A 20,527-nucleotide genomic window follows, 5' to 3' on the forward strand; every position below is an offset into this window, starting at 1 on the left:
GTGGTTCCTTTGTGTCCGCCCCGCTGGGCTGCGGGCCGCCCGGGCAGCTGGGGACACGCTGTTTCTGGGTGAGTCTGGGAGGCGAGAGGGAAGAGGTGAGTGTTTCTGAGACCTGCCCAGACCAAAGTGGGCGGGCACCATCACCCACTGAGGGCTGCGGCGGACACAGGGGGACCAGGGGCAACTCCTGCCCTGGGGCCGGGACGCCTTCTCCCCGCCCTTGGACGCAGCACGCCCTGCTGGTCCCTGAGTGCTCTGCCCGCAGCTCCCGACTCTCAGCTCTCGGCTCTCAGCTCGTGGACGGCGTACCTGGCCTAGCCCAGCCTCTCCCCGCAGCAGCCAGTTCCACAGGGAGCGTCCTCACTGATCTCGGCTGTTTCCCCGGAGAACCCTGGCTGACACCCTCATGAATAAGATAAAAGCGAGACTAAGACAATTCCTTTTTGTCCAGCCAAAGCTCACAGAGCATCATGTGGGAACGCGTGATCTTTCCTCCCCACGTCAAGAGAATGGTGTTTTGTCTTCTATTAAAAGGGGCTTAAAAGCAAAAATACCACGTACTCTTGATATAATAAAGCTCTGCAAACCCTGAGGCGGGGCCTGGTCAGTGTGACAGGCTGCCCAGCAGCATCTCTCCGGTGACAGAAACAGCCTCGCTGTCCCGTTAGTTCAGCCGCGCTGCCCAGGGTTACCGAGCACTGGACGGTGGCCAGCGTGAGTGAGGAGCTAATATGCACGTTTTATTTACGGTGGGGCCTCGGTTCTCTAGCTGAGTTCGTTCTGGAAGGCTGTTCGAAAACCGAATCGTTTTTTTCCCATTAGAAATCATGCAAATTGAACGAATCGTTTCAGATCCCCAAATGATTCCGCTTTAACCTTCCTTATATACAGTACATATCTAATGTACTGTTTAAGCTATAAATTAACATTTTAAAAACAAGGAGATTAAATTGTAAATGAAAATTTAACAAAAAGGAAATGAAATGTATAGTAAAAAAAAAAGGAAGTTTAATAATAATAAGCAGCAACAAAGCAAGAAACACACAAAAATATTCACAAGACAATTTCCTGAGATGTTAACAGGGTAAGGTGACTCCTACGCGCATATTCTCTCCTTTTTTGTCGCCTGAGAGAAGCGTGACATACAGGTATCCGCATGAAACGGTTGTCGGGTTGAGAAGCAAACTGTTCGAGATGGGAGATGTCCGAGAACCGAGGTTTGATTGTGTTTCAATTAAAATGTAGTCACATGAGATTAGTACCTAATTGTTCAGGCACAATTTTCAAGATCCATTCATCTTTTTTCTTTTTAAAAAATATATTTTATTGATTTTTTTACAGAGAGAAAGGGAGAGGGATAGAGAGTTAGAAACATCGATGAGAGAGAAACATCGATCAGCTGCCACCTACACACCGCCTGCTGGGGAGGTGCCCGCAACCAAGGTACATGCCCTTGACTGGAATCGAACCTGGGACCCTTCAAGTCCGCAGGCCGATGCTCTATCCACTGAGCCAAACCGGTTAGGGCCACCTTTTTTCTTTAAAAAAAAAATAAATATTTGTATTGATTTCAGAGAGGAAGAGAGGGAGAGAGAAACATCAATGACGAGAGAAAATCATTGATTGGCTGCCTCCTGCACACACCCTACTGGAGGTCGAGCCCGAAACCCGGGCATGTGCCCTGGACTGGAATCGAACTCAGGACCCTTCAGTCCGCAGGCCGATGCTCCCTCCACTGAGCCAACCAGCTAGGGCTTTTCTTTCTTTCTTTTTTAAGTCCTGGACCCCGGGTGGGAAAGTCTGAGGCTGAAGAGGCTGGCACCGCCCGGGGCTAGTGAAGTCCTCGTGTGGAGCGGAAGGCAGGCCTTCCGGCCTTGAGGGGCTCAGGACCACACAGCCCAGCCTCCCGGGGACCAGCTGCGAGGCCGTCCCCGGATCTCCAAGGCCGAGCAGCTTTTCCACATCAGGCGGAGAGACGGAGCGGCGGCCTCGCAGCTGGGCCCCAGGAGGCTCAAGCGGAAGCAGCTAGCAGAGGAAGCCTGCAGCTTATCCCCACAGCCGGCTTTCTGTTAAGTCTTAAGTGGTGCCCAGAACATTTCCAAGAAATTAAATGGCTCGGGAGCTATTTATACATACCCTATTCTCACAAGTTATCTTTTTTCTTTCTTTTTTTTTTTTTTAATTCCCTGATCTTTTGCAAAAATGTACCGGAAAGAGCAATAATTCATTAACATTGCAGAATAGCAGTTGCCAGGAGTTTAAGATCCCGATGTTTTAAGAAAGTTTCACGATGAGACACCAAAGCAATCTCAGGTTGTGATTTCTGGAGTGAAACACGGACGTGTTCGCAGAATTCCCTACACGGGCCTCCAAGGGGCTCGCGCGTGGGGTGCGGGCTCAGGACGAGGCCCTGTGGCCTGAAGGGAATCAGGACTGACCAGACCCTTCCGCAGGGGACCCTGGGGGTCAGCTGCTCGATACAGTGTGAAAATGTGATTTCCGACTGAAAGTCACTCTCCAAAATAAAACACAAATCCACCACGGACGGTTTCTCACACCTTCGTCTTGTGTTAAAGCACCATCTATGGGTGCTGAGTTAGCTAGCCTCTTGTAAGGTTTGATCTATCCGTCACCGAGCTTACCAAACCACCCTGAGCTAACTCCCACCTTTTCATGTTCATTTGGATAAATAACTAGACAGAATAAAGGCCTTCCCTGAAGCAAGACACTCCCTACGTGAACACGTGGCTCCCTCTTGTGGCCAAAGCGAACCTCACACGCACAGGCTAACGGGGCTGTCTTCATGCCTCACCTAGTCCCCCAAATGAAGCAGCTACATTAAAATTAGCCTCAATTGCCCCGGCCAGCGTGGCTCAGTGGTTGAGCATTGACCTATGAACCAGGAAGTCACAGTTCGATACCCAGCCAGGGCACATGCCCAGGTTGTGGGCTCGACCCCCAGTGAGGGGCGTGCAGGAGGCAGCCAATCAATGATTCTCTCTCATCTCTGATGTTTCTCTCTCCCCCTCCCTTCCTCTCTGACATCAATTAAAATTTATTCAGTTATTGATCAATAAAAATACTTTTAAATAATAAAGTAAAATAAAATAAAAATACCCTGAATTACTAATGTGACTAAATGCACACCATGCAGGCAGCAGCGTCCCAGCCACTGGGGATGGCTTCAGCCGCGCACCCCCAGAGGGAGGCGAGATGGCCCAGTGACATTGGCGCAGGTTACCAAAGGCCATTTAATAAACTTCACCTTCTCACGATGCATTTCATCTCATGTGCCAACTAAAGCAAAGATGCTTATCTCCACAGCTCCGCAACCAAGTGTGACCTCATCGGAGCCTGTACGGATGAACTGGTTTTAAAAGAAATCCCAGGTTCTCCGGTCACGCCAACAGCCAAGTCAAAGCCTTGGGAGCATGGGAAGGGCGCTGCACTATCTGCTCTGAGAAAGAAGGGGCCTCGGTGGGAGGTAAGCCCTCCAGCCTCTTACTCACCTGGGCAGGGAGGTCCCTTGGCCCGAATGAGTCTCATCTACAGTGACGTCGGCATTTCCGTGCCCTTCTCCGGACCCCCCTTCCCCCTCCCAACAAACCCAACCCAAAGCCACCATCTGTTAAGCATCTGAGTAGCGAAGGGCAAAACTCACACAGCATCAAGGTCAGGTCTGAAAGCGAGTCCAAGAATTTTACCCATTTTGTGGTCCAGAGACAGACTCATCGCCCCCGAAGCAAGCTGGCGGGAAAACAGCGGCATTTTTGGTAGAACAGTCTCCATATTAAATGATGCAAATGTTAAAAAACAAAGCGGGTGATTCTGACCTCCTGGGCCCTTCCAGACCGTGTGACGAAGGCAGGGCGTAGGGAGACAGTATGTGAAACACAAGCACAGGCGCCCCTGGACTTAAAGTGGGGTTCCCTCCATAAACGCGCCCAAGTTAAAAATACTGTAAGTCCAACAGGCATTTAATACCGCGCTGCCGAGTGTCGGCTGCTGACTCCGGATCACGGGGCTGACCGGGCTGCGCTTGCTGCCGCTGTCCAGCATTAGGAGCGAGTAACGTAAGCATATTGCTAACCCAGGAAAAGACCAAGATGCAAAATTTGCCTGGCCGGTGTGACTCGGTAGTTGAGTGTCGACCTATGAATCAGGAGGTTCGGTTTGATTCTGGGTCAGGGCACACGCCTCAGTTGCAGGCTCGATCCCCAGTAGGGGGCGTGCAGGAGGCAGCCGATAAATGATTCTGTCTCGTCATTGATGTTTCTATCGCTCTCTCCCTCTTCCTTCTCTGAAATCGATAAAAAGATATTTTCTTAAAAAAATAATAATAGAGAACAACATAGACTGATGAACAAGAACAGACCCGGAGACAAGGAAGCATCAATCAGACTGTCGGACCTCAGAGGGAAGGTAGGGGAGGGTGGGGATAAGGGGGAGAGATCAACCAAAGGACTTGTGTGCATGCAGATGAGGCGAACCAGTGGTCACGGACAACAGGGGGGTGGGGACATGCGTGGGGAGGGGTTTGGGATGGGAATGGGGGGATGAGGACAAATACGTGATACCTTAATCAATAAAGAAATTTAAAAAATAATAATAGAATTGTTTAAAAATATGCAAAATTCAAACACCTATTACTTTCGAAACATCATAAAATCAAAAGATCGTAAGTGAAGCACTTAAGCCAGGGGCCATCTGTACACACACTTCACATGGGCCCGAAGGGAGTCTGGCTGATGTTCTTGGTGAGAATCCTAATAAAAGGGGGAAAGGAGCAGCAGATTCTCACAGAAACTCAAGGTGTTTAAACGTTCTTAAAGCCACGTACCCCCAAACCTTGATCTCAGTGGAGCAGGAAACGTGAACGCGGACTTGACAAGGAGCCTTCCTGCCACTCCCCCGATGCAGGGAGCAGAACCCTGCTCCTCTTTAGAAAATCAATGGTCATGAGAACCATCTACTTCACTGCAGGAGTTTCTAAGTTTTTTATCCTCTGTAGGCCTGCAACCTCATAATTGCTTCAAGACCTCAGCACTCATTCCAATGTTAAAAGAGAAATTATGACTTCCAAATGAAAATAACTAAGTCCAAGACTTTGTTTCTAAATTTAAAATGAATGTGCTGTTCTATCCTGAAGAGCAGAACCCATGGAGGCAAAAAAGGAAATGCAGATAAACCTAAGAACGTCTTAGACAAGCTTCCCTTCGTTTTCCCTGCCAAAATGGCACAACTAAAGTATTTCAAATGAGTGACTCCTTTTGTAATTCAACCATGAAGCAATTTATCAAAATATCTTGTTTCTGTACTAACTGCCTCAAAAAGAAAAATGTTTACTGACCCAGAACATTCCACCCAGACAGGAACTGGACACAACCCAGCACCAAAGGGGAACATTTCAGCAACGTCTTCGTGTACTAAGAAATTAATGTGAAGAAAAAGTTACTGTGAACTTTCCCCCCAAATGGCTCTTAGGGGAAAAAAAGCACACCTTATTCTAATATAACTACACGAAAAAACATTTCAAATTTATTCATTTAGCATTTGAAGCCAAATGGGAAATCCCTGTTTTTTCTTTGCAATTGGTTGAAAAGTTATATACTTGCAATTTATAAACCAAAAGAAATAAAAGGAGTCATGGAAAGTTCTATCCCAATGGAGCAGACTTAGTTTAAAAAAAAAAAAAAAATAGGGTCAGGCGAGAAAGGCTTCACAGAACAGCTCTCGTTTTAAAACCCTGAAATGTGTCCTCGGCTCCTTTCACAATCCGTCAGTGACTGCGCCGGAGTGCCTGCCGGCTGGGCCTGAGTTGCTCAATAAGACGCTGTCCTTTCGGACCGGCTGGCGACTGTTCCCTCCCCAGGACTCCCACTTTGGGACTCGGAGCTCCACCCCAAGGACCACACAGCGCAGATTTCGCCCATCCCAGGAGGCCGAGCTGCGTGCCCAGGAGCTTCCCGTGGTTTTCCGAGCTCTGCCCTGGCCGCCTAGTCTGGCCACTGCGCTGACAGACTTGTACGCACGAGGAAGGCAGCATTAATGAAAAGACCAGGTGAACCGAGACTGTACGCATAAAATCAGACACTTACTGTGCTAAAGAACAGATTTTATTTCTCATTTCCCCAAAACACTAAAAGCACATGGCACGGTGACCTAGCACACAATATAGACTGATATACGCAATCCATCGTCCGGAAATGGCTGTCTGGCTTTGGACTCCTTACAAATGTAGGCTCCCAATGACCTCTGTCCAAGTTACCCACAAACAACACAGCAGGAGAGGCCGCGGGAAAACCCCCGCTGAGAGGCACTAACTCCTGGGAGCGGCCAGCCTGCCGCAGGGAACCACGAGGGGCCTCCCTGCTGGGCCTCACGCTCGCTTCCGTCTCAGGTGACGCTGCCAGGGTTCCCGGTTTGAGAAAGGTTTATTCTAAAGGAGAGCTTGATATTGCAACTTTCACCGTAGGGCCTCCATTAAAATTTCATTTCAAGTGGGAGGAAAGGAAGGCGAGAAAAGAAATCAAATTTTTCTCCCGACCAAAATGATTCTACAAAATGCAGCACATCATCAACTCAGCAAGGCCGCGGGCAGGCAGAGGGGCCGACGTCAAACACCCACTTCCTGGAGACGGTCAGCCAGCCAGGGAGACAGCGTCCGGGACAGGAGCCCTTCGGACGGGTGATGGTCTGTAAGGGACTTGAAGTCACATCTTTACGGTCTAATCTGACATTGATGCAGGTTATGATCCTGTTCTCCCCGAAATGGCCTCCCGATCCTGCAGGGCTTTCAAGCACAACTTAAAACACGCTCAGAACTGTCCTTCCACGCCACCAGCTTCCCACGAGTTCAGTCCCACTCGCTGACGTCCGTCAGGACACAGGAACCCGGGCAGGAGCCTCGGCTGCACTGCTCGCTTCAGGCAGAATGGGAAGGAATCATTCTAGGACAACTTGTAAATGAATCTCACTACTTTTATTGTGCAGCTTGTACCTCAGCCACGGCATAATGGCTTGGCTCCTTCAGAAGCCTGCCCAGCCCAGGAGCCGGGGCCGGCGGCAGGTCCGCGGAGGTCCGGGGTGCGCTCGGCAGCACCTCCCTGCGCTCTGCTGTTTGCTCCGAGGGGCCGGGGAAACGCGCTGCCACCACTCGGGAGTACTTCGGGCCGCGCTGTGGACAGGCCCGAACGCCGGCCAGGCGGGTCCCGCTCAGGGACTCTCCCCTCCAGGAGAGCCCCTGCTGCACCCGCAGAGACTCCCGGTCCTGACCGCAAGCCGCATGGCGGTCCTGCCCCCCCAGGCTCTCCTCTGCGGCACCGGCCTCTGTGGCTGTTGGTGGGCCTGGGCCCGCCTCCCAGCCAGTCCCTCACCAGGGCCGCCCCGACACCACAGGGCACCCCCGCACGGCACTCCTCCGCAGGAGCAAAGGACAGATCCACAGTCTTGCCCGGAGCCGCCGTGGAAGCCGAATTTCTTCTTAATGATTCTTTCCAACATGCAAGCACTTCGGTGCCACCGTGAAGCCAGGCCTCACGCAGGTCACTCTTCATTTCCAATGATGCCGGCTCACTTGGTGAATTCCCATGAACAGCCCCCGCAGGCGTCTTCGCCCAGGGAGGGACGCCTGGTGGGCGCGGGCTCTCCTGCGTTCGCTTGGCCGAGTCCCCGCGCGGCACTTTGGCGAGGCAGGTGCCCAGGGTCCCTGTCCCGTCCCTCATGCTGCGTTTCTGCTGCGGGGCCCACGGACACGCCTGTGCCGGCCGGCGGGAGGTCCTCAGTGGATCTCGATATGAACCTGGAACAGACAACCACATGGAAGTGTCACAGTGGCGAGGAGTCCAAGTCACACACAGCTACTTCCTAACCAACGGGAGGTCTCGTACGTGAGCCCCACTTTTGACAGAAAACAGGACAACCTGCCAATGAAATGACAACGAAAAGAACAGCACTGCGGTAACGCAGCTTCCTGACAGCACTTTAAACACAACCACGGGTTTGTATTTTCCACGGCAGCAGTGGTTTGCTTTGGTTTCATAAAAGGCTGCCCTCCCTTTGACCAGGATGGGGCTGGACGAGGCCATGGCGCCGTGTCCTCGCTGAGACGGCGCTCGGTGGCTCCGCCGTGACGAGCCACTCCAAGGAGCCGAGGCCGACGATCCTTACGGGCCGGTGTTCACCAAGCCCTCCCTCTGAGTGACACGGACAGAGCCCACGAGCGAACAGTCGAGAAGCAACACCACAGGCACCCAATTCAGAGACAAAGCTGTCACCGCGAGCAGCAGCCGCAGCGAGGGTGGCCGGCTGTGGGCGTGGAGCAACAGAGGCCGGCGGCTCACCAGCCCTGGGAACTAGGAGACCCTCTAGCCAGTGACGGGCAGCCTTCTGAGCTTGGTGTGTCAGACTTCGCCAAAAAACTGAGCATAACTCGGGTAGTGTGTCACTTTGAGGAAAAAACATTATTTCGCAAATGTTTCATCCTCAGGAGCAGCAAATGTTTCATCCTCGGCATGCGGCCGCCTCAGTGGCCGCGTGTCATCAGAAATGGCTACGCGTGTCAGTGCTGACACGCGTGTCATAGGTTCGCCATCACTGGGACTCTAGGCTGTAAGACTGCCTCCGTGTGCGAACTGTTTTAGAAATGTAAGGCGAGCCCTAGCCGGCTCGGCTCAGTGGATAGAGCGTCAGCCTGCGGACTGAAGGGTCCCAGGTTCGATTCCAGCCAAGGGCACATGCCTGGGTTGCAGGCTCGATCCCCAGTGGGGGGCGTGCAAAAGGCAGCCAATCAATGATTCCCTCTCATCATTGATGTTTCTCTCTCTCTCTCCCTCTCCCTTCCTCTCTGAAATCAATAAAGAAATATATATTTTTTTAAAAAAGAAATGTAAGGCGAGCACACCGAGAAGAAATGAAACAAGTCTGTGGAGGCTGGAGGGGAAGGCACAGGGCCAAGGATGGGGAGCCGACCGGGGAGGCACGGCCACCGGTGAGGCACAGCCGCCGGCACAGGGGCTTGGACGGCCGCTGAGGGGTGGGAGACGCAGGATCCCAGCCGCATGCTAGCTTGCGTTTCAGATGAATTACTCTGGCTGCAGGGCGGAGGCTAGACTGGAAGGAACCGCATGAGGCCAATTAGGAGGCTGTGCCACAGCGCAGGGAAAGGACGGCGTAGGGCTGTGAGAGCAGAGGAGAGAAAGTACTTGGTTATGGCTGACCCGATGCAGAAGAGGGCGCGATAGCCCACAGGTTTCTTCTGGCTTTAGCTCTGGGTCACCAGGGGCCACTCACTGAAAATGGGGAGGCGTTCAGATAGGGACACACCGAGACCTGGACGGGGGCTTCGCTGAGCAGCTAGACTGATAAAGTCCTCATCTCGCCCTAGCGGTGTGGCTCAGTGGATGGAGCATCGAGCTGCAGACCAAAGGGTCCCAGGTTCGATTCCGGTCAAGGACATGTACCTTGTTTGCAGGCTCCTCCCCGGCCCAGGCCCTGGTCAGGGCTCATGCAGGAGGCAACCCATCGATGTGTCTCTCTCACATCCATGTTCCTCTCTGTCCTTCCCTCTCTCTTCCACTCTCCCTAAAAATCGATGGGAAAATATCCTTGGGTGAGGATTAACAAAAATAAGTAAATAAATAACTACATACATCCTATCCTATCCTATATAATAAAAAGGTAATATGCAAATCGACCAAACGGCAAAATGATCAGTCGCTATGATGCGCACTGACCACCAGGGGGCAGACGCTCAATGCAGGAGCTGCCCCTGGTGCTCCGTGTGCTCCCACAGGGGGAGCACTGCTCAGCCAGAAGCCGGCTCAAGGCTGGTGAGCGCCTCCGCAGCAGCGCTAAGGATGTCTGCCTCCCCGGCGGGCCTAAGCTGTCAGTGGACATCCCCTTAGGGCTCCCGGACTGTGAGAGGAGGCCGGGTTGAGGGATCCCCGCCCCCGAGTGCACGAATCTCGTGCACCAGGCCTCTAGTAAATATATAATAAAGACCTCATCTCAAGAGAGGTCAGAGCTGGAGGACGGCACTCTGAGGCCAGCCTTGGGAGGCGGTATCGCACGTGAACACGGTCATGCTGAGGGCACAAGGCCAGGATCTCCAAGACCTAAAGACCAACAGACCAGGGCCACCAGGGAGGGAGATGCCAACTGCACTGAGTGCTTCGAAAAGAGGGGTTACACACGTGTGTTCCTGCACAAACAGCTTAGTGAGCTCCAGGCAAACCTCGAAAACTACACACAACCTTCTAGCCGTTATGGGGTGAACCCGCCTCAAGGAGCATGGGAGACTGTATCAGAACATGTCTGCTTAGTTCATTTCTATCTCACCCCCTTTTAACTTTTTTTTTTTTACATTTAAATATGTTTTTATTGATTTTTTACAGAGATGAAGGGAGAGGGATAGAGAGTTAGAAACATCGATGAGAGAGAAACATCGATCAGCTGCCTCCTGCACGCCCCCTACTGGGGATGTGCCCGCAACCAAAGTACATGCCCTTGACCGGAATTGAACCCGGGACCCTTCAGTCTGCAGGCCGACGCTCTATCCACTGAGCCAAACTGGCCAGGGCCCCTTTTAACTTTTTCTATGCTTTATAATATATACCATATTTTGGTAGAGCAAAATATATAGTTTATAAATAGTATATATAAACAGGGTGTCCCCCCAAAAAGTATACACACCTTAACAGTGGACAGTTAAATTGATGTTTCTTTCTTTTCAGATTTAACCCACTGGAATTAATAATGGGAGCCAAAGTGTATATACTAGTACATTTTTTGGGACATACTTTAACAGCTGATAGCTCAATTTTGAAAATGAAATATACTTTAATAAACACTGCCTTTATAATTATGCAAAGTGTGTGTATACATTTCTTGGGGACACCCTATATATATCTGTGGGGTGTGCACAAAACTTTTTGCTAGCAGTGTGACCATCCTACCTAATAATCCTACCTAATAATAGACAAATATGCAAATTGACCATGCCTCCAACACACCCACAAGTCATGCCCACTATCCAATCAGAGCGAGTATGCAAATTAACCCAACCAAGATGGCTACAGCCACAGAGAGCAAGGTTTCCTAGGTAACAGAGGAAGCCAAGCTTTCCGTCTGCCCTTGCCAGGCCTAAGCCTCCACTCAAGCTACAAAGTTTCAATTATAGAAGGTAAACAAATTCAAACAGAAATGGTGGCAGAATGGAGCTTGCGAGAGCAGGCCAGGGTTGCCCCCAGCAGCAGGGGAAGCAAAGCTTTCCGCACACCCTGGCCGGGCCCACCGGCTTAAGGCTACAAAGTTTCAATTATAACCCCAACACAAATGGCTGCCAGCCTCAGAGGGAGCCCCAGGCTTGGCTCCGCTCCAGGCTACAAAGTTTCAATTGTAGAAGGAAAATAAATTCCAGATACCAGGGCCTCTGCTTGGGTTGCCAGGGGGCGTGGCCAACCTGCAAATCACCACAGGCCCCTCGCTCAGGCCGCCCCACGCCCCAAGGGAACCCCACCCTGATCAGGGACACCCTTCAGGGCAAACCAGCTGGCCCCCACCCCTGTACCAGGCCTCTATCCTATCTAATAAAAGAGTAATATGCAGATTGATCATCACTGCAACACACAATATAGCTGCCCCCATGTGGTCAAAGATCCTGCCCCCATGTGGACACAAGTTGGCCACCACAAGATGGCCAGCAGGAGAGGGCAGTTGAGAGGCACCCGGCCTGCAAGGGAGGGGAGTTGAGAAGGACCAGGCCTGCAAGGGAGGGCAGTTGGAGGTGATCAACCCTGCAGGGGAGGGCAGTTAGGGGTGACCAGGCCGGCAGAGGAGGGAAGTTGGGGGCAAACAGGCTGGCAGCAGAGTGGTTAGGGGGTGATCAGGCTGGCAGGCAGAAGCGGTTAGGGGCAATTAGGAAGGCAGGCAGGCAAGCAATTGAGAGCCAGCAGTCCTGGATTGTGAGAGGGATCCCAGATTAGAGAGGGTACAGGGTGGGCTGAGGGACAACCCCCCCTCCGTGCACGAATTTCGTGCACCAGGCCTCTAGTTACTCTATATACAACTGGAAAATATAAAGCAATATACAAATGTAAGGTGCAATCTTTCTTAAGTTGAGATATAAATGACATAACATTCTATGAGCTTCAGGTGTACAACATTCCGTATCTGTGTATATTGCAAAATGATCACCACAATCAACATACATCACCGTAGTTAGAGTTGTGGTGTTTTTGTTCTTGTGATGAGAACTTTTAAGAGGTGGAATTCTTTTTTATTTTAATACGTTTTTATTAATTTCAGAAAGGAAGGGAGAGGGAGAGAGAGCCATCGATCAGCTGCCTCCTACATGCCTCCTACTGGGGATCAAGCCCGAAACTAGGGCATGTGCCCTGACCAGGAATTGAACCAGTGACCTCTCAGTGCATGGGACAACGCTCAACCACTGAGCCATACCAGCCAGGACAAGAAATGCAATTCTTCTTTTTTAAAAATATATTTTTATTGATGTCAGAGAGGAAAGGAGAGAGAGACAGAGCTAGAAACATCAACGATGAGAGAGAATCATTGATTGGCTGCCTCCTGCATGCCCCCTTGGGGATCGAGCCCGCAACCCAGGCATGTGCCCTTGACCAGAATCAAACCCGGGACCCTTCAGTCTGCAGGCTGATGCTCTATCCACTGAGCCAAACCGAATAGGGCAAGAGATGCAATTCTTGTAAGTGTGAATTCTGTCTACAACTCAAAACAATACTTTAAAAATTTACCAAGTCAAATATAATTAACTTCTCTTGACAGACTCTCTCAAATTAACTTCCAAACTATGTCAAATCTTACATTTAGTTTACTAATTTGAAATATACTAAGACTGAACATTTTCCTGAAATAGAAGCATTCCCTAATATGCCTTTAATACATTTTAATATAGGTTTTAAAAATTCTTAAGAAAAGCAGGTCATTTAATATGGGCCAACTCTCAGGAAAATTAGTTTCTAACCACTTCTATTATGTCCTTGTACAAGGACTGAGTACTGTTCAGAAGATGAGGTATTCCCAGAATTGTGCTAAAACGTTTTAAATAAGGCACCATGCATGGAATCAATAAAGTAATGATGTATTTAAGGACAGAATACATCTTTTGCTGAAGATCTTCTAGTTCTTCAGTAAGTTCCGTGATAAACTATGTACTTAATTCTATTAACAGAAGCTCCAGCTCAGGGAAGACATTGGCTCTGAGCCCTCCTCCAGCCCGCTCGCTGACATCAGGCTGTCACACGCACTACTTCTATCTGAGAGCCATACAATTTCCAGACAAGCCATTTATAAAGCATTTTTGTAGTTTATTCCACTATATTACACATATGTTGGTACACCACGTTGTACCAAATAAAGCACACATGATCATGTAATGAACTCTCCTTGGCCCCAGCTATGCCATCACCTCCCGCTCCCGTGTTACGCCTATAACGTAATAAGCAGCATAAATCATGGCGCACAACCTTATCCCCCAAAACTGAGCCACTAGAATGAAGGGAGGCGTCTATTTTAAAGCTCAAGACTGTATGATTCAGGAAAACTAAAGTGCAGGACTGTGAGTGGACTCCTGAACTAGTTCTCCCCCTCCTCCCTTCCCCCCAATGTATGGCAAAGGTTGGAAACGGAACCCAGAGGCTGGAGCTGGTGAGGGGCGCAGAAAACACGCCGGTCTGGTGCGGCCAGGTCCTCGGTGCCGCCATGAGAAGTCACCTTCCACGGAAACCCCTCCCGCGGGAGGCAGCTGGGCCTGCGCAATGGCCTGACCCCATTAGGCAGCGGCACCTTCCCTTCCCTGACCTGCGCTATTAATGGCCTCGGAACCTGCCGGTCTGGATACTAAAAATATCCCGGCCTCGAAGCTTCTCAATCCCAGCTGGCCCGGCTGCTCCCGGCACGGCTGCTCCCGGCACGGCTGCTCCCCGGGGCCTGGCGGAGACAGGGCCACGCGAGCGGGGCTGCTCGGCCGGGCGGTGCCAGCGGGCTTGGAGCAGGGTCCTGCCGATGCCGGCGCGCAAACACACGGCAAGACCATCCCTGCCTCCGCGGCTTTGAGACGTGACCATCATTCACCTTAACACCTCGCACCCGTGACTAATGATCAGGCCAGGGTGTGGCTGAAACTGATTCCGCAAACTGCTCCCCAGCTTCGGGCGAAGCAGGAAGGACTCCGTCCTCTACAGCAAGCTGAATCATGACCACAGGAAGCACCCCAGTACCAGCTCCTGCCACTCACTCGTCACTGAGCACGTCCCGTCACCCCGGCCCTCAGAGAGCCAGCTGTGCGCTCTCCTGAGCCACCACCCGCTTCCTCGTCCCATCACCTGGGTGCCAGGGGTACGCGGCTCACGGCTCACACCTCCGGCTCACACCTCCGAGTGGACTCCTGAACTAGTTCTCCCCCTCTAGGGAAGGGAGGAGGGGGAGAACTAGTTCAGGAGTCCACTCGCTGGGGACCCGGGCCACGCCCTTTCCTCAGAATGTGGAGGCCCCGACGTGTGAAAAAGCACCAGCATCTTTCTGACCGGACCCAGAGCATCGAATGAACAGCAGCGACCATGGCATCCAGAGTGTCAGGGAGCGAGTGACAGATGCTGCCCAGGGGATCTGTAGAGCAGGACATGGAAGTGTCCACCTTTTCGTGGGTAACGGGCCACTTATAGCCATTACCAGCTCAGGTTAGGGAAGGGAAGGTGAGAACTGTCTTTTCCAATCCTTTGCCGGTGTTAGAATTGGGCTGTTTTTATTGTTGTCGAGCTGAGTTCTTTCTATATCTGGATATTAATCATCAGATACAGCGTTTGCCAATACTTCTTCCCACTCTGCGAGTTGTCTTTCTCACTCTCTTGATAGTGTCCTTTGATGCACAAACGGTTTTAATTTTGATTAAGCCTAATTTTTTGTTGTTGTTGCTTCTGCTTTTGGCAAGAAATCACTGCCAAATTCAATATCATGGTTTTCCCTGTGTTTTCTTCCCGGACAGTTTTACAGTTTTGGTTCTTAAGGTTAGGTCTTTAATCCATTTTGAGTAAATTTTTATATAAGGTATAAGGTTAGGGCCCACCTTCATTTTACTTTTTAATATGAAAAAAATAAAAGCTTTAAACTTGTTTTGCTTTTTTTAAAAATATTTTTTTTTTTATTGATTTAAGAAAGGAAGGGAGAGGGAGAGAGATAGAAACATAAATAATGAGAGAGAATCAGCTGCCGCCTGCACACCCCACACTAGGGATCGAGCCCACAACCCCGGCAGGTGCCCTGACCAGGAACTGAACCGTGACCTCCTGGTTCATAAGCAGACGCTCAACCCCTGGACCACGCTGGCCGGGCTACACGTGCTTTCCTTTACTTACATGTGGTGGGTAGGTTTTAACATAGCACGTATCGATCTAACTCGTACACTTTAATATCTGCCTGCACTTGTAAGACTTTAAAAACCTCCCTGACCGGGTAGCTCCGTTGGTTAGTGTTGTCCTGGCACACCAAAGGTGCGGGTTCGATCCCCGGTCATGGCACAATCAAGAATCAACCAATGAGTGCATAAATAAGTGGAACAACAAATCCATGTTTCTCTCTCTCTAAAATCAATTAAAAAAAACAACAACAAATTCGTCCAGCTGGTGTGGCTCAGTGGTTGAACATCTACCTATGAACCATCCCGGGTCAGGGCACATGCCTGGTTGCAGGCTCAATCCCCAGTGAGGGGTGTGCAGGCGGCAGCCGATCAATGATTCTTTCTCATCATTGATGTTTCTCTCTCTCTCCCACTTCCTTCCTCTGTGAAATCAATAAAAATCTATTTAAAAAATAAATAAACCTGAGTCAAGGATACAGGTGTTCCCTGTAGCCCCCTTTCAGATTTTACTAGGTTGAAAGTGTTTCAGTTTATGAACCGTGATTAAAGCATTCAGTTGACAGAAAAGATTCCATAGTATTTCTATGCTTCCTATGTTTGGTATTTATCACCCCAAAGTATGTAATTGTTCACTACCTCAGAAGCCAGGACAAACTATGTTTAACTGAGCTCCTGCTTTTGACTTGGTCCATTAAGCTTCTGCAAAGCTTATAAGCTTTTATAATGTTTTCTTAATCGTCTATAATTTCCCCCAGTTCTCTTCTAGAAACCTGATGTAAATCGAGCAACAGAATAAAATTCATGTCAAACTGCAACTGACCCTGGGACTAGGGTTTTGGAATCTTTACTAATTTTTGAAGTTGTTCAGTCCTAAGGTCATTTCATCAGAGTGGAAGCCAAAGTCCTTTCAATGCCTATAAGACACCACGTGAGCTTACCCTACACTTCAGTCTGAATCGCCTGCCACCTTCCTTTTTAAGAAACATATTTGTATTGATTTCAGAGAGAAAGGGAGAGGGGAGAGAGAGAGAGAAACATCATTGATCGGCTGCCTCCTGCACACCCCCCTACTGGAGATTGAACCTGCAACCCAGGCATGTGCCCTGACCGGGATTCGAACTGTGACCTCCTGGTTCGTATGTCGACACTAAACCACTGAGCCACACTATGCGGGCTCCTGCCACCTTCCTCCTCAATGGCCAGCTTCCTACTGCTCCGGAACACGTGAGGCTTGTGCCAGCTACAGGGCCTTCTCTGTGCAAAGCGCAGTCCTCTTCTGACCCAGACATTTCTGAGGCTAAAAGCCCTCACCTCCTTCAAAGTTTTGCTCAAATGCCATCTTATCAGTGAGGTCCCCTCTGACTGCTTCCCCACCCTTACCTGCCTTCCTGAACTATTTTCCTGGTTGGAACGAATGAATGTGGTTTTCAAGTGATGGAGCTACGGATTTAGACAGTCATTCAGAAAAAGACGACTATGAAGAGCAGTCAGAAGCGGAATGAGAAGAGGGAGGGGCCGAAGGGAGGTTCTCAGGCCTGGTCAGCACAGGGCAGGGTGGCATCGTAGGAACACAAGGACACTTGACAAGGCCGTCTGACAGCTATCATCGACCTGCACATGCCTTCTGCTCTCCAGCGGCTCTTTTTTATTCCCTCCCTCTTAGGCGTTGTAAGGATCTGGGGGAGCGGGGCTGACACCTGATTCTCCCTGCAGGCCACACAACGGAGGTGTGGGCAGGGCTTATCAATTACAATAGGCTCCCAGCGCAGTTTCCTACCTTGCTTTTACTACACTCAGCAGTTCATGTGAATTCTGTGTTTTCACTGCCATGTATTTCAGATTCTGTACAAATAAGTAGGATGCTAATGGCTCTTGATTAAGGCTTGCTTACACACAGCATTTTAAGATCATAACCCTTCTCGGTTTATAAAACCTTTTGCAGCTGTTTTCTCATTTAATCATCTTTCACAGGAAAGAGATGACAACCTCCTTAAAATGTGCTGCTGCCCTCCAAATGAGTTGGGGGTTCTAAGTAAACCCGGGGGAAATGGAGTCCTTTATTCCTTATTGCTTGCAAAACAGATTCCAGCGCCCGGGCAATGGAGGGCACGGGGACGGTGTTCTGAGTCAAAGGAAAGTGGGAGCCAGGCGGACCCCTCACTCAGACTCTGTTTTCTGCGGCACTTCCCTTTAGCAGAGGCCAAACAATTAACCCGCAATTCAGGTACGTTAGTGATTTTCCACAAACGAACAGAAACCCTCAACCTGCAGGGGAATTTAAAGCAGCAGATGTGAATATTACAGTAACAGAGAGACACCCCGCTCCCCCGTCCCCCTCAGCATGTGACCTGGCCGCGGCTGCACTGGATGGAGCCGAGATCAAACCTAAAATCCCCACACTGTTCTGAGCCCTTCCCTGAGGTCCCTGGCGACAACCTTGTATGCCCCCCACCCTCCCCACCCACCCCTGACCCGACTACAAGGGCCCACGGTGGACTCTAGAGCATTCGACTCCCATGATGCACTGAAGCTGTGCTGCACCTGGACTCTCACGTGGCATCAAGTCCACCAAGCGCCCTGCGATGGGCTTGGGGACCGGTGCGCCTAGCTCTCCTGACTGTCCACGCCGCTGGGACAGAGCCAATTCCCTCCTTCGAAAGGCACTGCCCCTCAACCATCAGCCTGTAGGTCCCTCGTGATGAAATTTGTATCGGAATAACCTCTGCAGGTTACTTCACTGCCCTCCACACAGTGAGATCTGGATTCCTTACTTCCTTATCGCACAGGAAACTGACAAGCCTGCGGCGCTCTCGCAATGCAGAGAGCAGGTGCAAGATCACCTCCACGGGGCTGGTGACCACGCAGGTCCTCTCCGAGATGAGAGCTGAGGAGGGAAAGGCACCAGCACCCAAAAAGCCGGGGAAGAGCACGCAACGTGGCGCAAAACTGCAAATGGCCCTGGACGGTGTGGCTCAGTGGATAGAGCGTCGGCCTGCGGACTGAGGGGTCCCAGGTTCGATTCCGGCCAAGGGCATGTACCTTGGTTGCGGGCACATCCCCAGTAGGGGGTGTGCAGGAGGCAGCTGAATTGATGTTTCTCTCTCATCGATGTTTCTGACTCTCTATCCCTCTCCCTTCCTCTCTGTAAAAAATCAATAAAATATATGTAAAAAAAACAAACACAAAACTGCAAATGTCCTGGGGCAGGACAGGCTTGGTGCGGGCAGCCGGGAGGTCGGGAGGTCGGAAAGTGTGAAAAAGAAAAGGAAGCAAGAAACAAGCTAGGGATCGTCTAGAAAGAGGAAGCGAAGTCAGGTCTGCATTCTGAGTGCAATGCCGAGTTCCGTTTTGGTTCTGTTTCTGGGAAGAATGACACGACCTTCCACCTGGAGGAAACAGACGGGAGGCGGAGCGATGGTCCAGGTGAGTGGCCGTGGTGGCCTGGAGGAGACAGGTGGTCTGACATACACGTGCACAGAGAGAAAGGTGACTTTTTAATGGTACAAAACTAATTCTCAGCGTTATGTACTAAGTTTTCTTTCACAGTCACGTATGACAACACACGTAGAAAGGAGTAATTCTCAACCTGACAACTTTTCGTTCCACTAGAAAAAGGCATCTGTAATTCAAGGGATGTAGAAATGTCAGTCGTTTATAACACAGGCGGTCTCCAGGTGCCGTGTGTGTGTGTGTGTGTGTGTGTGTGTGTGTGTGTGAGTGTGTGAGTGTGTGTGTGTGTGTGTGTGTGTGTGTGTGTGTGTCTGCGGTTTCCCATCTGACTTGTTGCTGGCCTCTGAACCTTCGGCGTCTCTGCCTCCTCCACCTCCTCCTCCCTCATCCTCACCCTCACCCCACGCCCACCTCGCGGCCAGGGTCAACGAGAGGCATCTATCAGAACATGAGTTAACATTCATTCACCCGATTTCAATTTCAAGGGTCATTTTCTCCGAAGCTTCTTAAGTTTGGGAACTACAACAGTCAACCATTAAAGCCACTGCCCCCCCCTTCGCCCCCCCAATCCAAATTTGTCACTTTCTGGGCAAAATTTCCTCTTCAGGGCCAGGCCTTCCCAGCCCGTGCCAGCAGCATCCCCACCCCACCCCGCTCCCCCACCCCCGCCCCCGCCTCTCCGCGGACCCGCGCCCGGGCAGCCGGCCCTGAGCCAAGGCGAGCGCTCCCGCTCCCGCCCCCGGCCCCGCCCCCGCCCCCCGCCCCGGCCTTGTGTGCAGAGCGGGGACAACAATGCCCGCAGCGGGCTTGCTCCCGCGGGGCGGCAGGAGACGTGCGCGGAGCCGGGCAAACACTCAGCATCCGGACTGGCAGCCGCGACAGCACCTGTGTCGCCCCGGGCGCGGTGGGCGGGCCCGCGCGGGGAGGGTCGGGGAGAGGGGCCGGCGGGCGCGGCGCACCCACCTGCAGGCGGACGTTGAGCATCATGGAAGCCACGATGTAGAGGTAGGGGAAGTTGATGCGCAGCCGCCAGGCCAGGTCGAAGAAGATGAGCAGCGTGCGGGTCAGCCCCTTGCAGAAGACCCCATAGGAGCGGGCGGCGGCCGAGCGCGAGAGGCGGACAGCCAGGCCCGACAGAGCCGCCGCCATATAGACCCGCGCCCGCCGCCGGCCCGCCGCGCACTGCCCGGCCGCGAGCCCGAGCTGCCCGGCGCCCTGAAGCCCGCCGCCCGCCCTCCAACAGGCCCCGCGTCGCCCCCGGGCCTCCGCCCCGGCCGCTGGCCCGCGCTCTGCGCGCTGAGGGAGCGAGGGAGGCGGCGGCGAGGCGGCCGGCGGGCGGGCCGCGGGGAGGGCAGTCCGCGCGTCACCCTGTGGGAAGCGCCGCGGGGAGACACCGCCCGCTCCGGGCCCGGCCGCCCCGCCTGACGTCACAATGCCCTGCCGCGCCTGCGCGCCACGGCCCCGCCCCAGGCCCCGCCCCCGGTCACCTTCCCGCAGGTGAGTCGCGCATGCGTGGGCGGTGTCTCCGGGAGGGCGGCTGGTGTGCTGGCTGTGGCCGCCCCCTACTGGTGAGCCAGAAAATAACAACAAAGGGAGGCCAGGAAGAGGGAACTGGAATTGGAGAGGCACTCAACCCTGAACGCACTTGGTGCTCTGTTCGCTTAAAAAACCAGCAGGAGAGTAAAT

The 20,527-nt window shown here is 51.8% G+C and overlaps 1 protein-coding gene across 2 annotated transcripts; it reads right to left on the minus strand.

The window, feature by feature from the left end:
* Positions 1-7,697: 7,697 nt before the first annotated feature.
* Positions 7,698-20,256, minus strand: LOC129149521 (small integral membrane protein 10-like protein 2A). 2 transcript variants are annotated; one of them, XM_054718234.1, is made up of 2 exons: positions 19,805-20,064; positions 7,698-7,801 (listed from the first exon to the last, which is right to left on the minus strand). In XM_054718234.1, exons 1-2 carry the CDS (start codon positions 19,988-19,990, stop codon positions 7,781-7,783), a joined length of 207 nt encoding a protein of 68 aa, XP_054574209.1. In that variant the 5' UTR covers positions 19,991-20,064; the 3' UTR covers positions 7,698-7,780. The 2 variants fall into 2 exon arrangements, with proteins under 2 accessions (XP_054574209.1, XP_054574210.1); XM_054718235.1 differs by lacking the exon at positions 7,698-7,801 and adding an exon at positions 18,888-19,010 and having other exon boundaries at positions 19,805-20,256.
* Positions 20,257-20,527: the final 271 nt, after the last annotated feature.

This window comes from Eptesicus fuscus, chromosome 6 (genome assembly GCF_027574615.1).
Source record: "Eptesicus fuscus isolate TK198812 chromosome 6, DD_ASM_mEF_20220401, whole genome shotgun sequence".
Lineage (NCBI taxonomy): Eukaryota > Metazoa > Chordata > Mammalia > Chiroptera > Vespertilionidae > Eptesicus > Eptesicus fuscus.

Bases quoted from the DNA above. Each gene is read 5' to 3' on its own strand.
- LOC129149521 (XM_054718235.1), bottom strand. From the start codon at position 19,990: ATGGCGGCGGCTCTGTCGGGCCTGGCTGTCCGCCTCTCGCGCTCGGCC. The intron at 19,011-19,804 runs GTGGGTGCGCCG...CTTGAATTACAG, and splicing joins TGCTCAACGTCCGCCTGCAG to ATGCCTTTTTCTAGTGGAAC.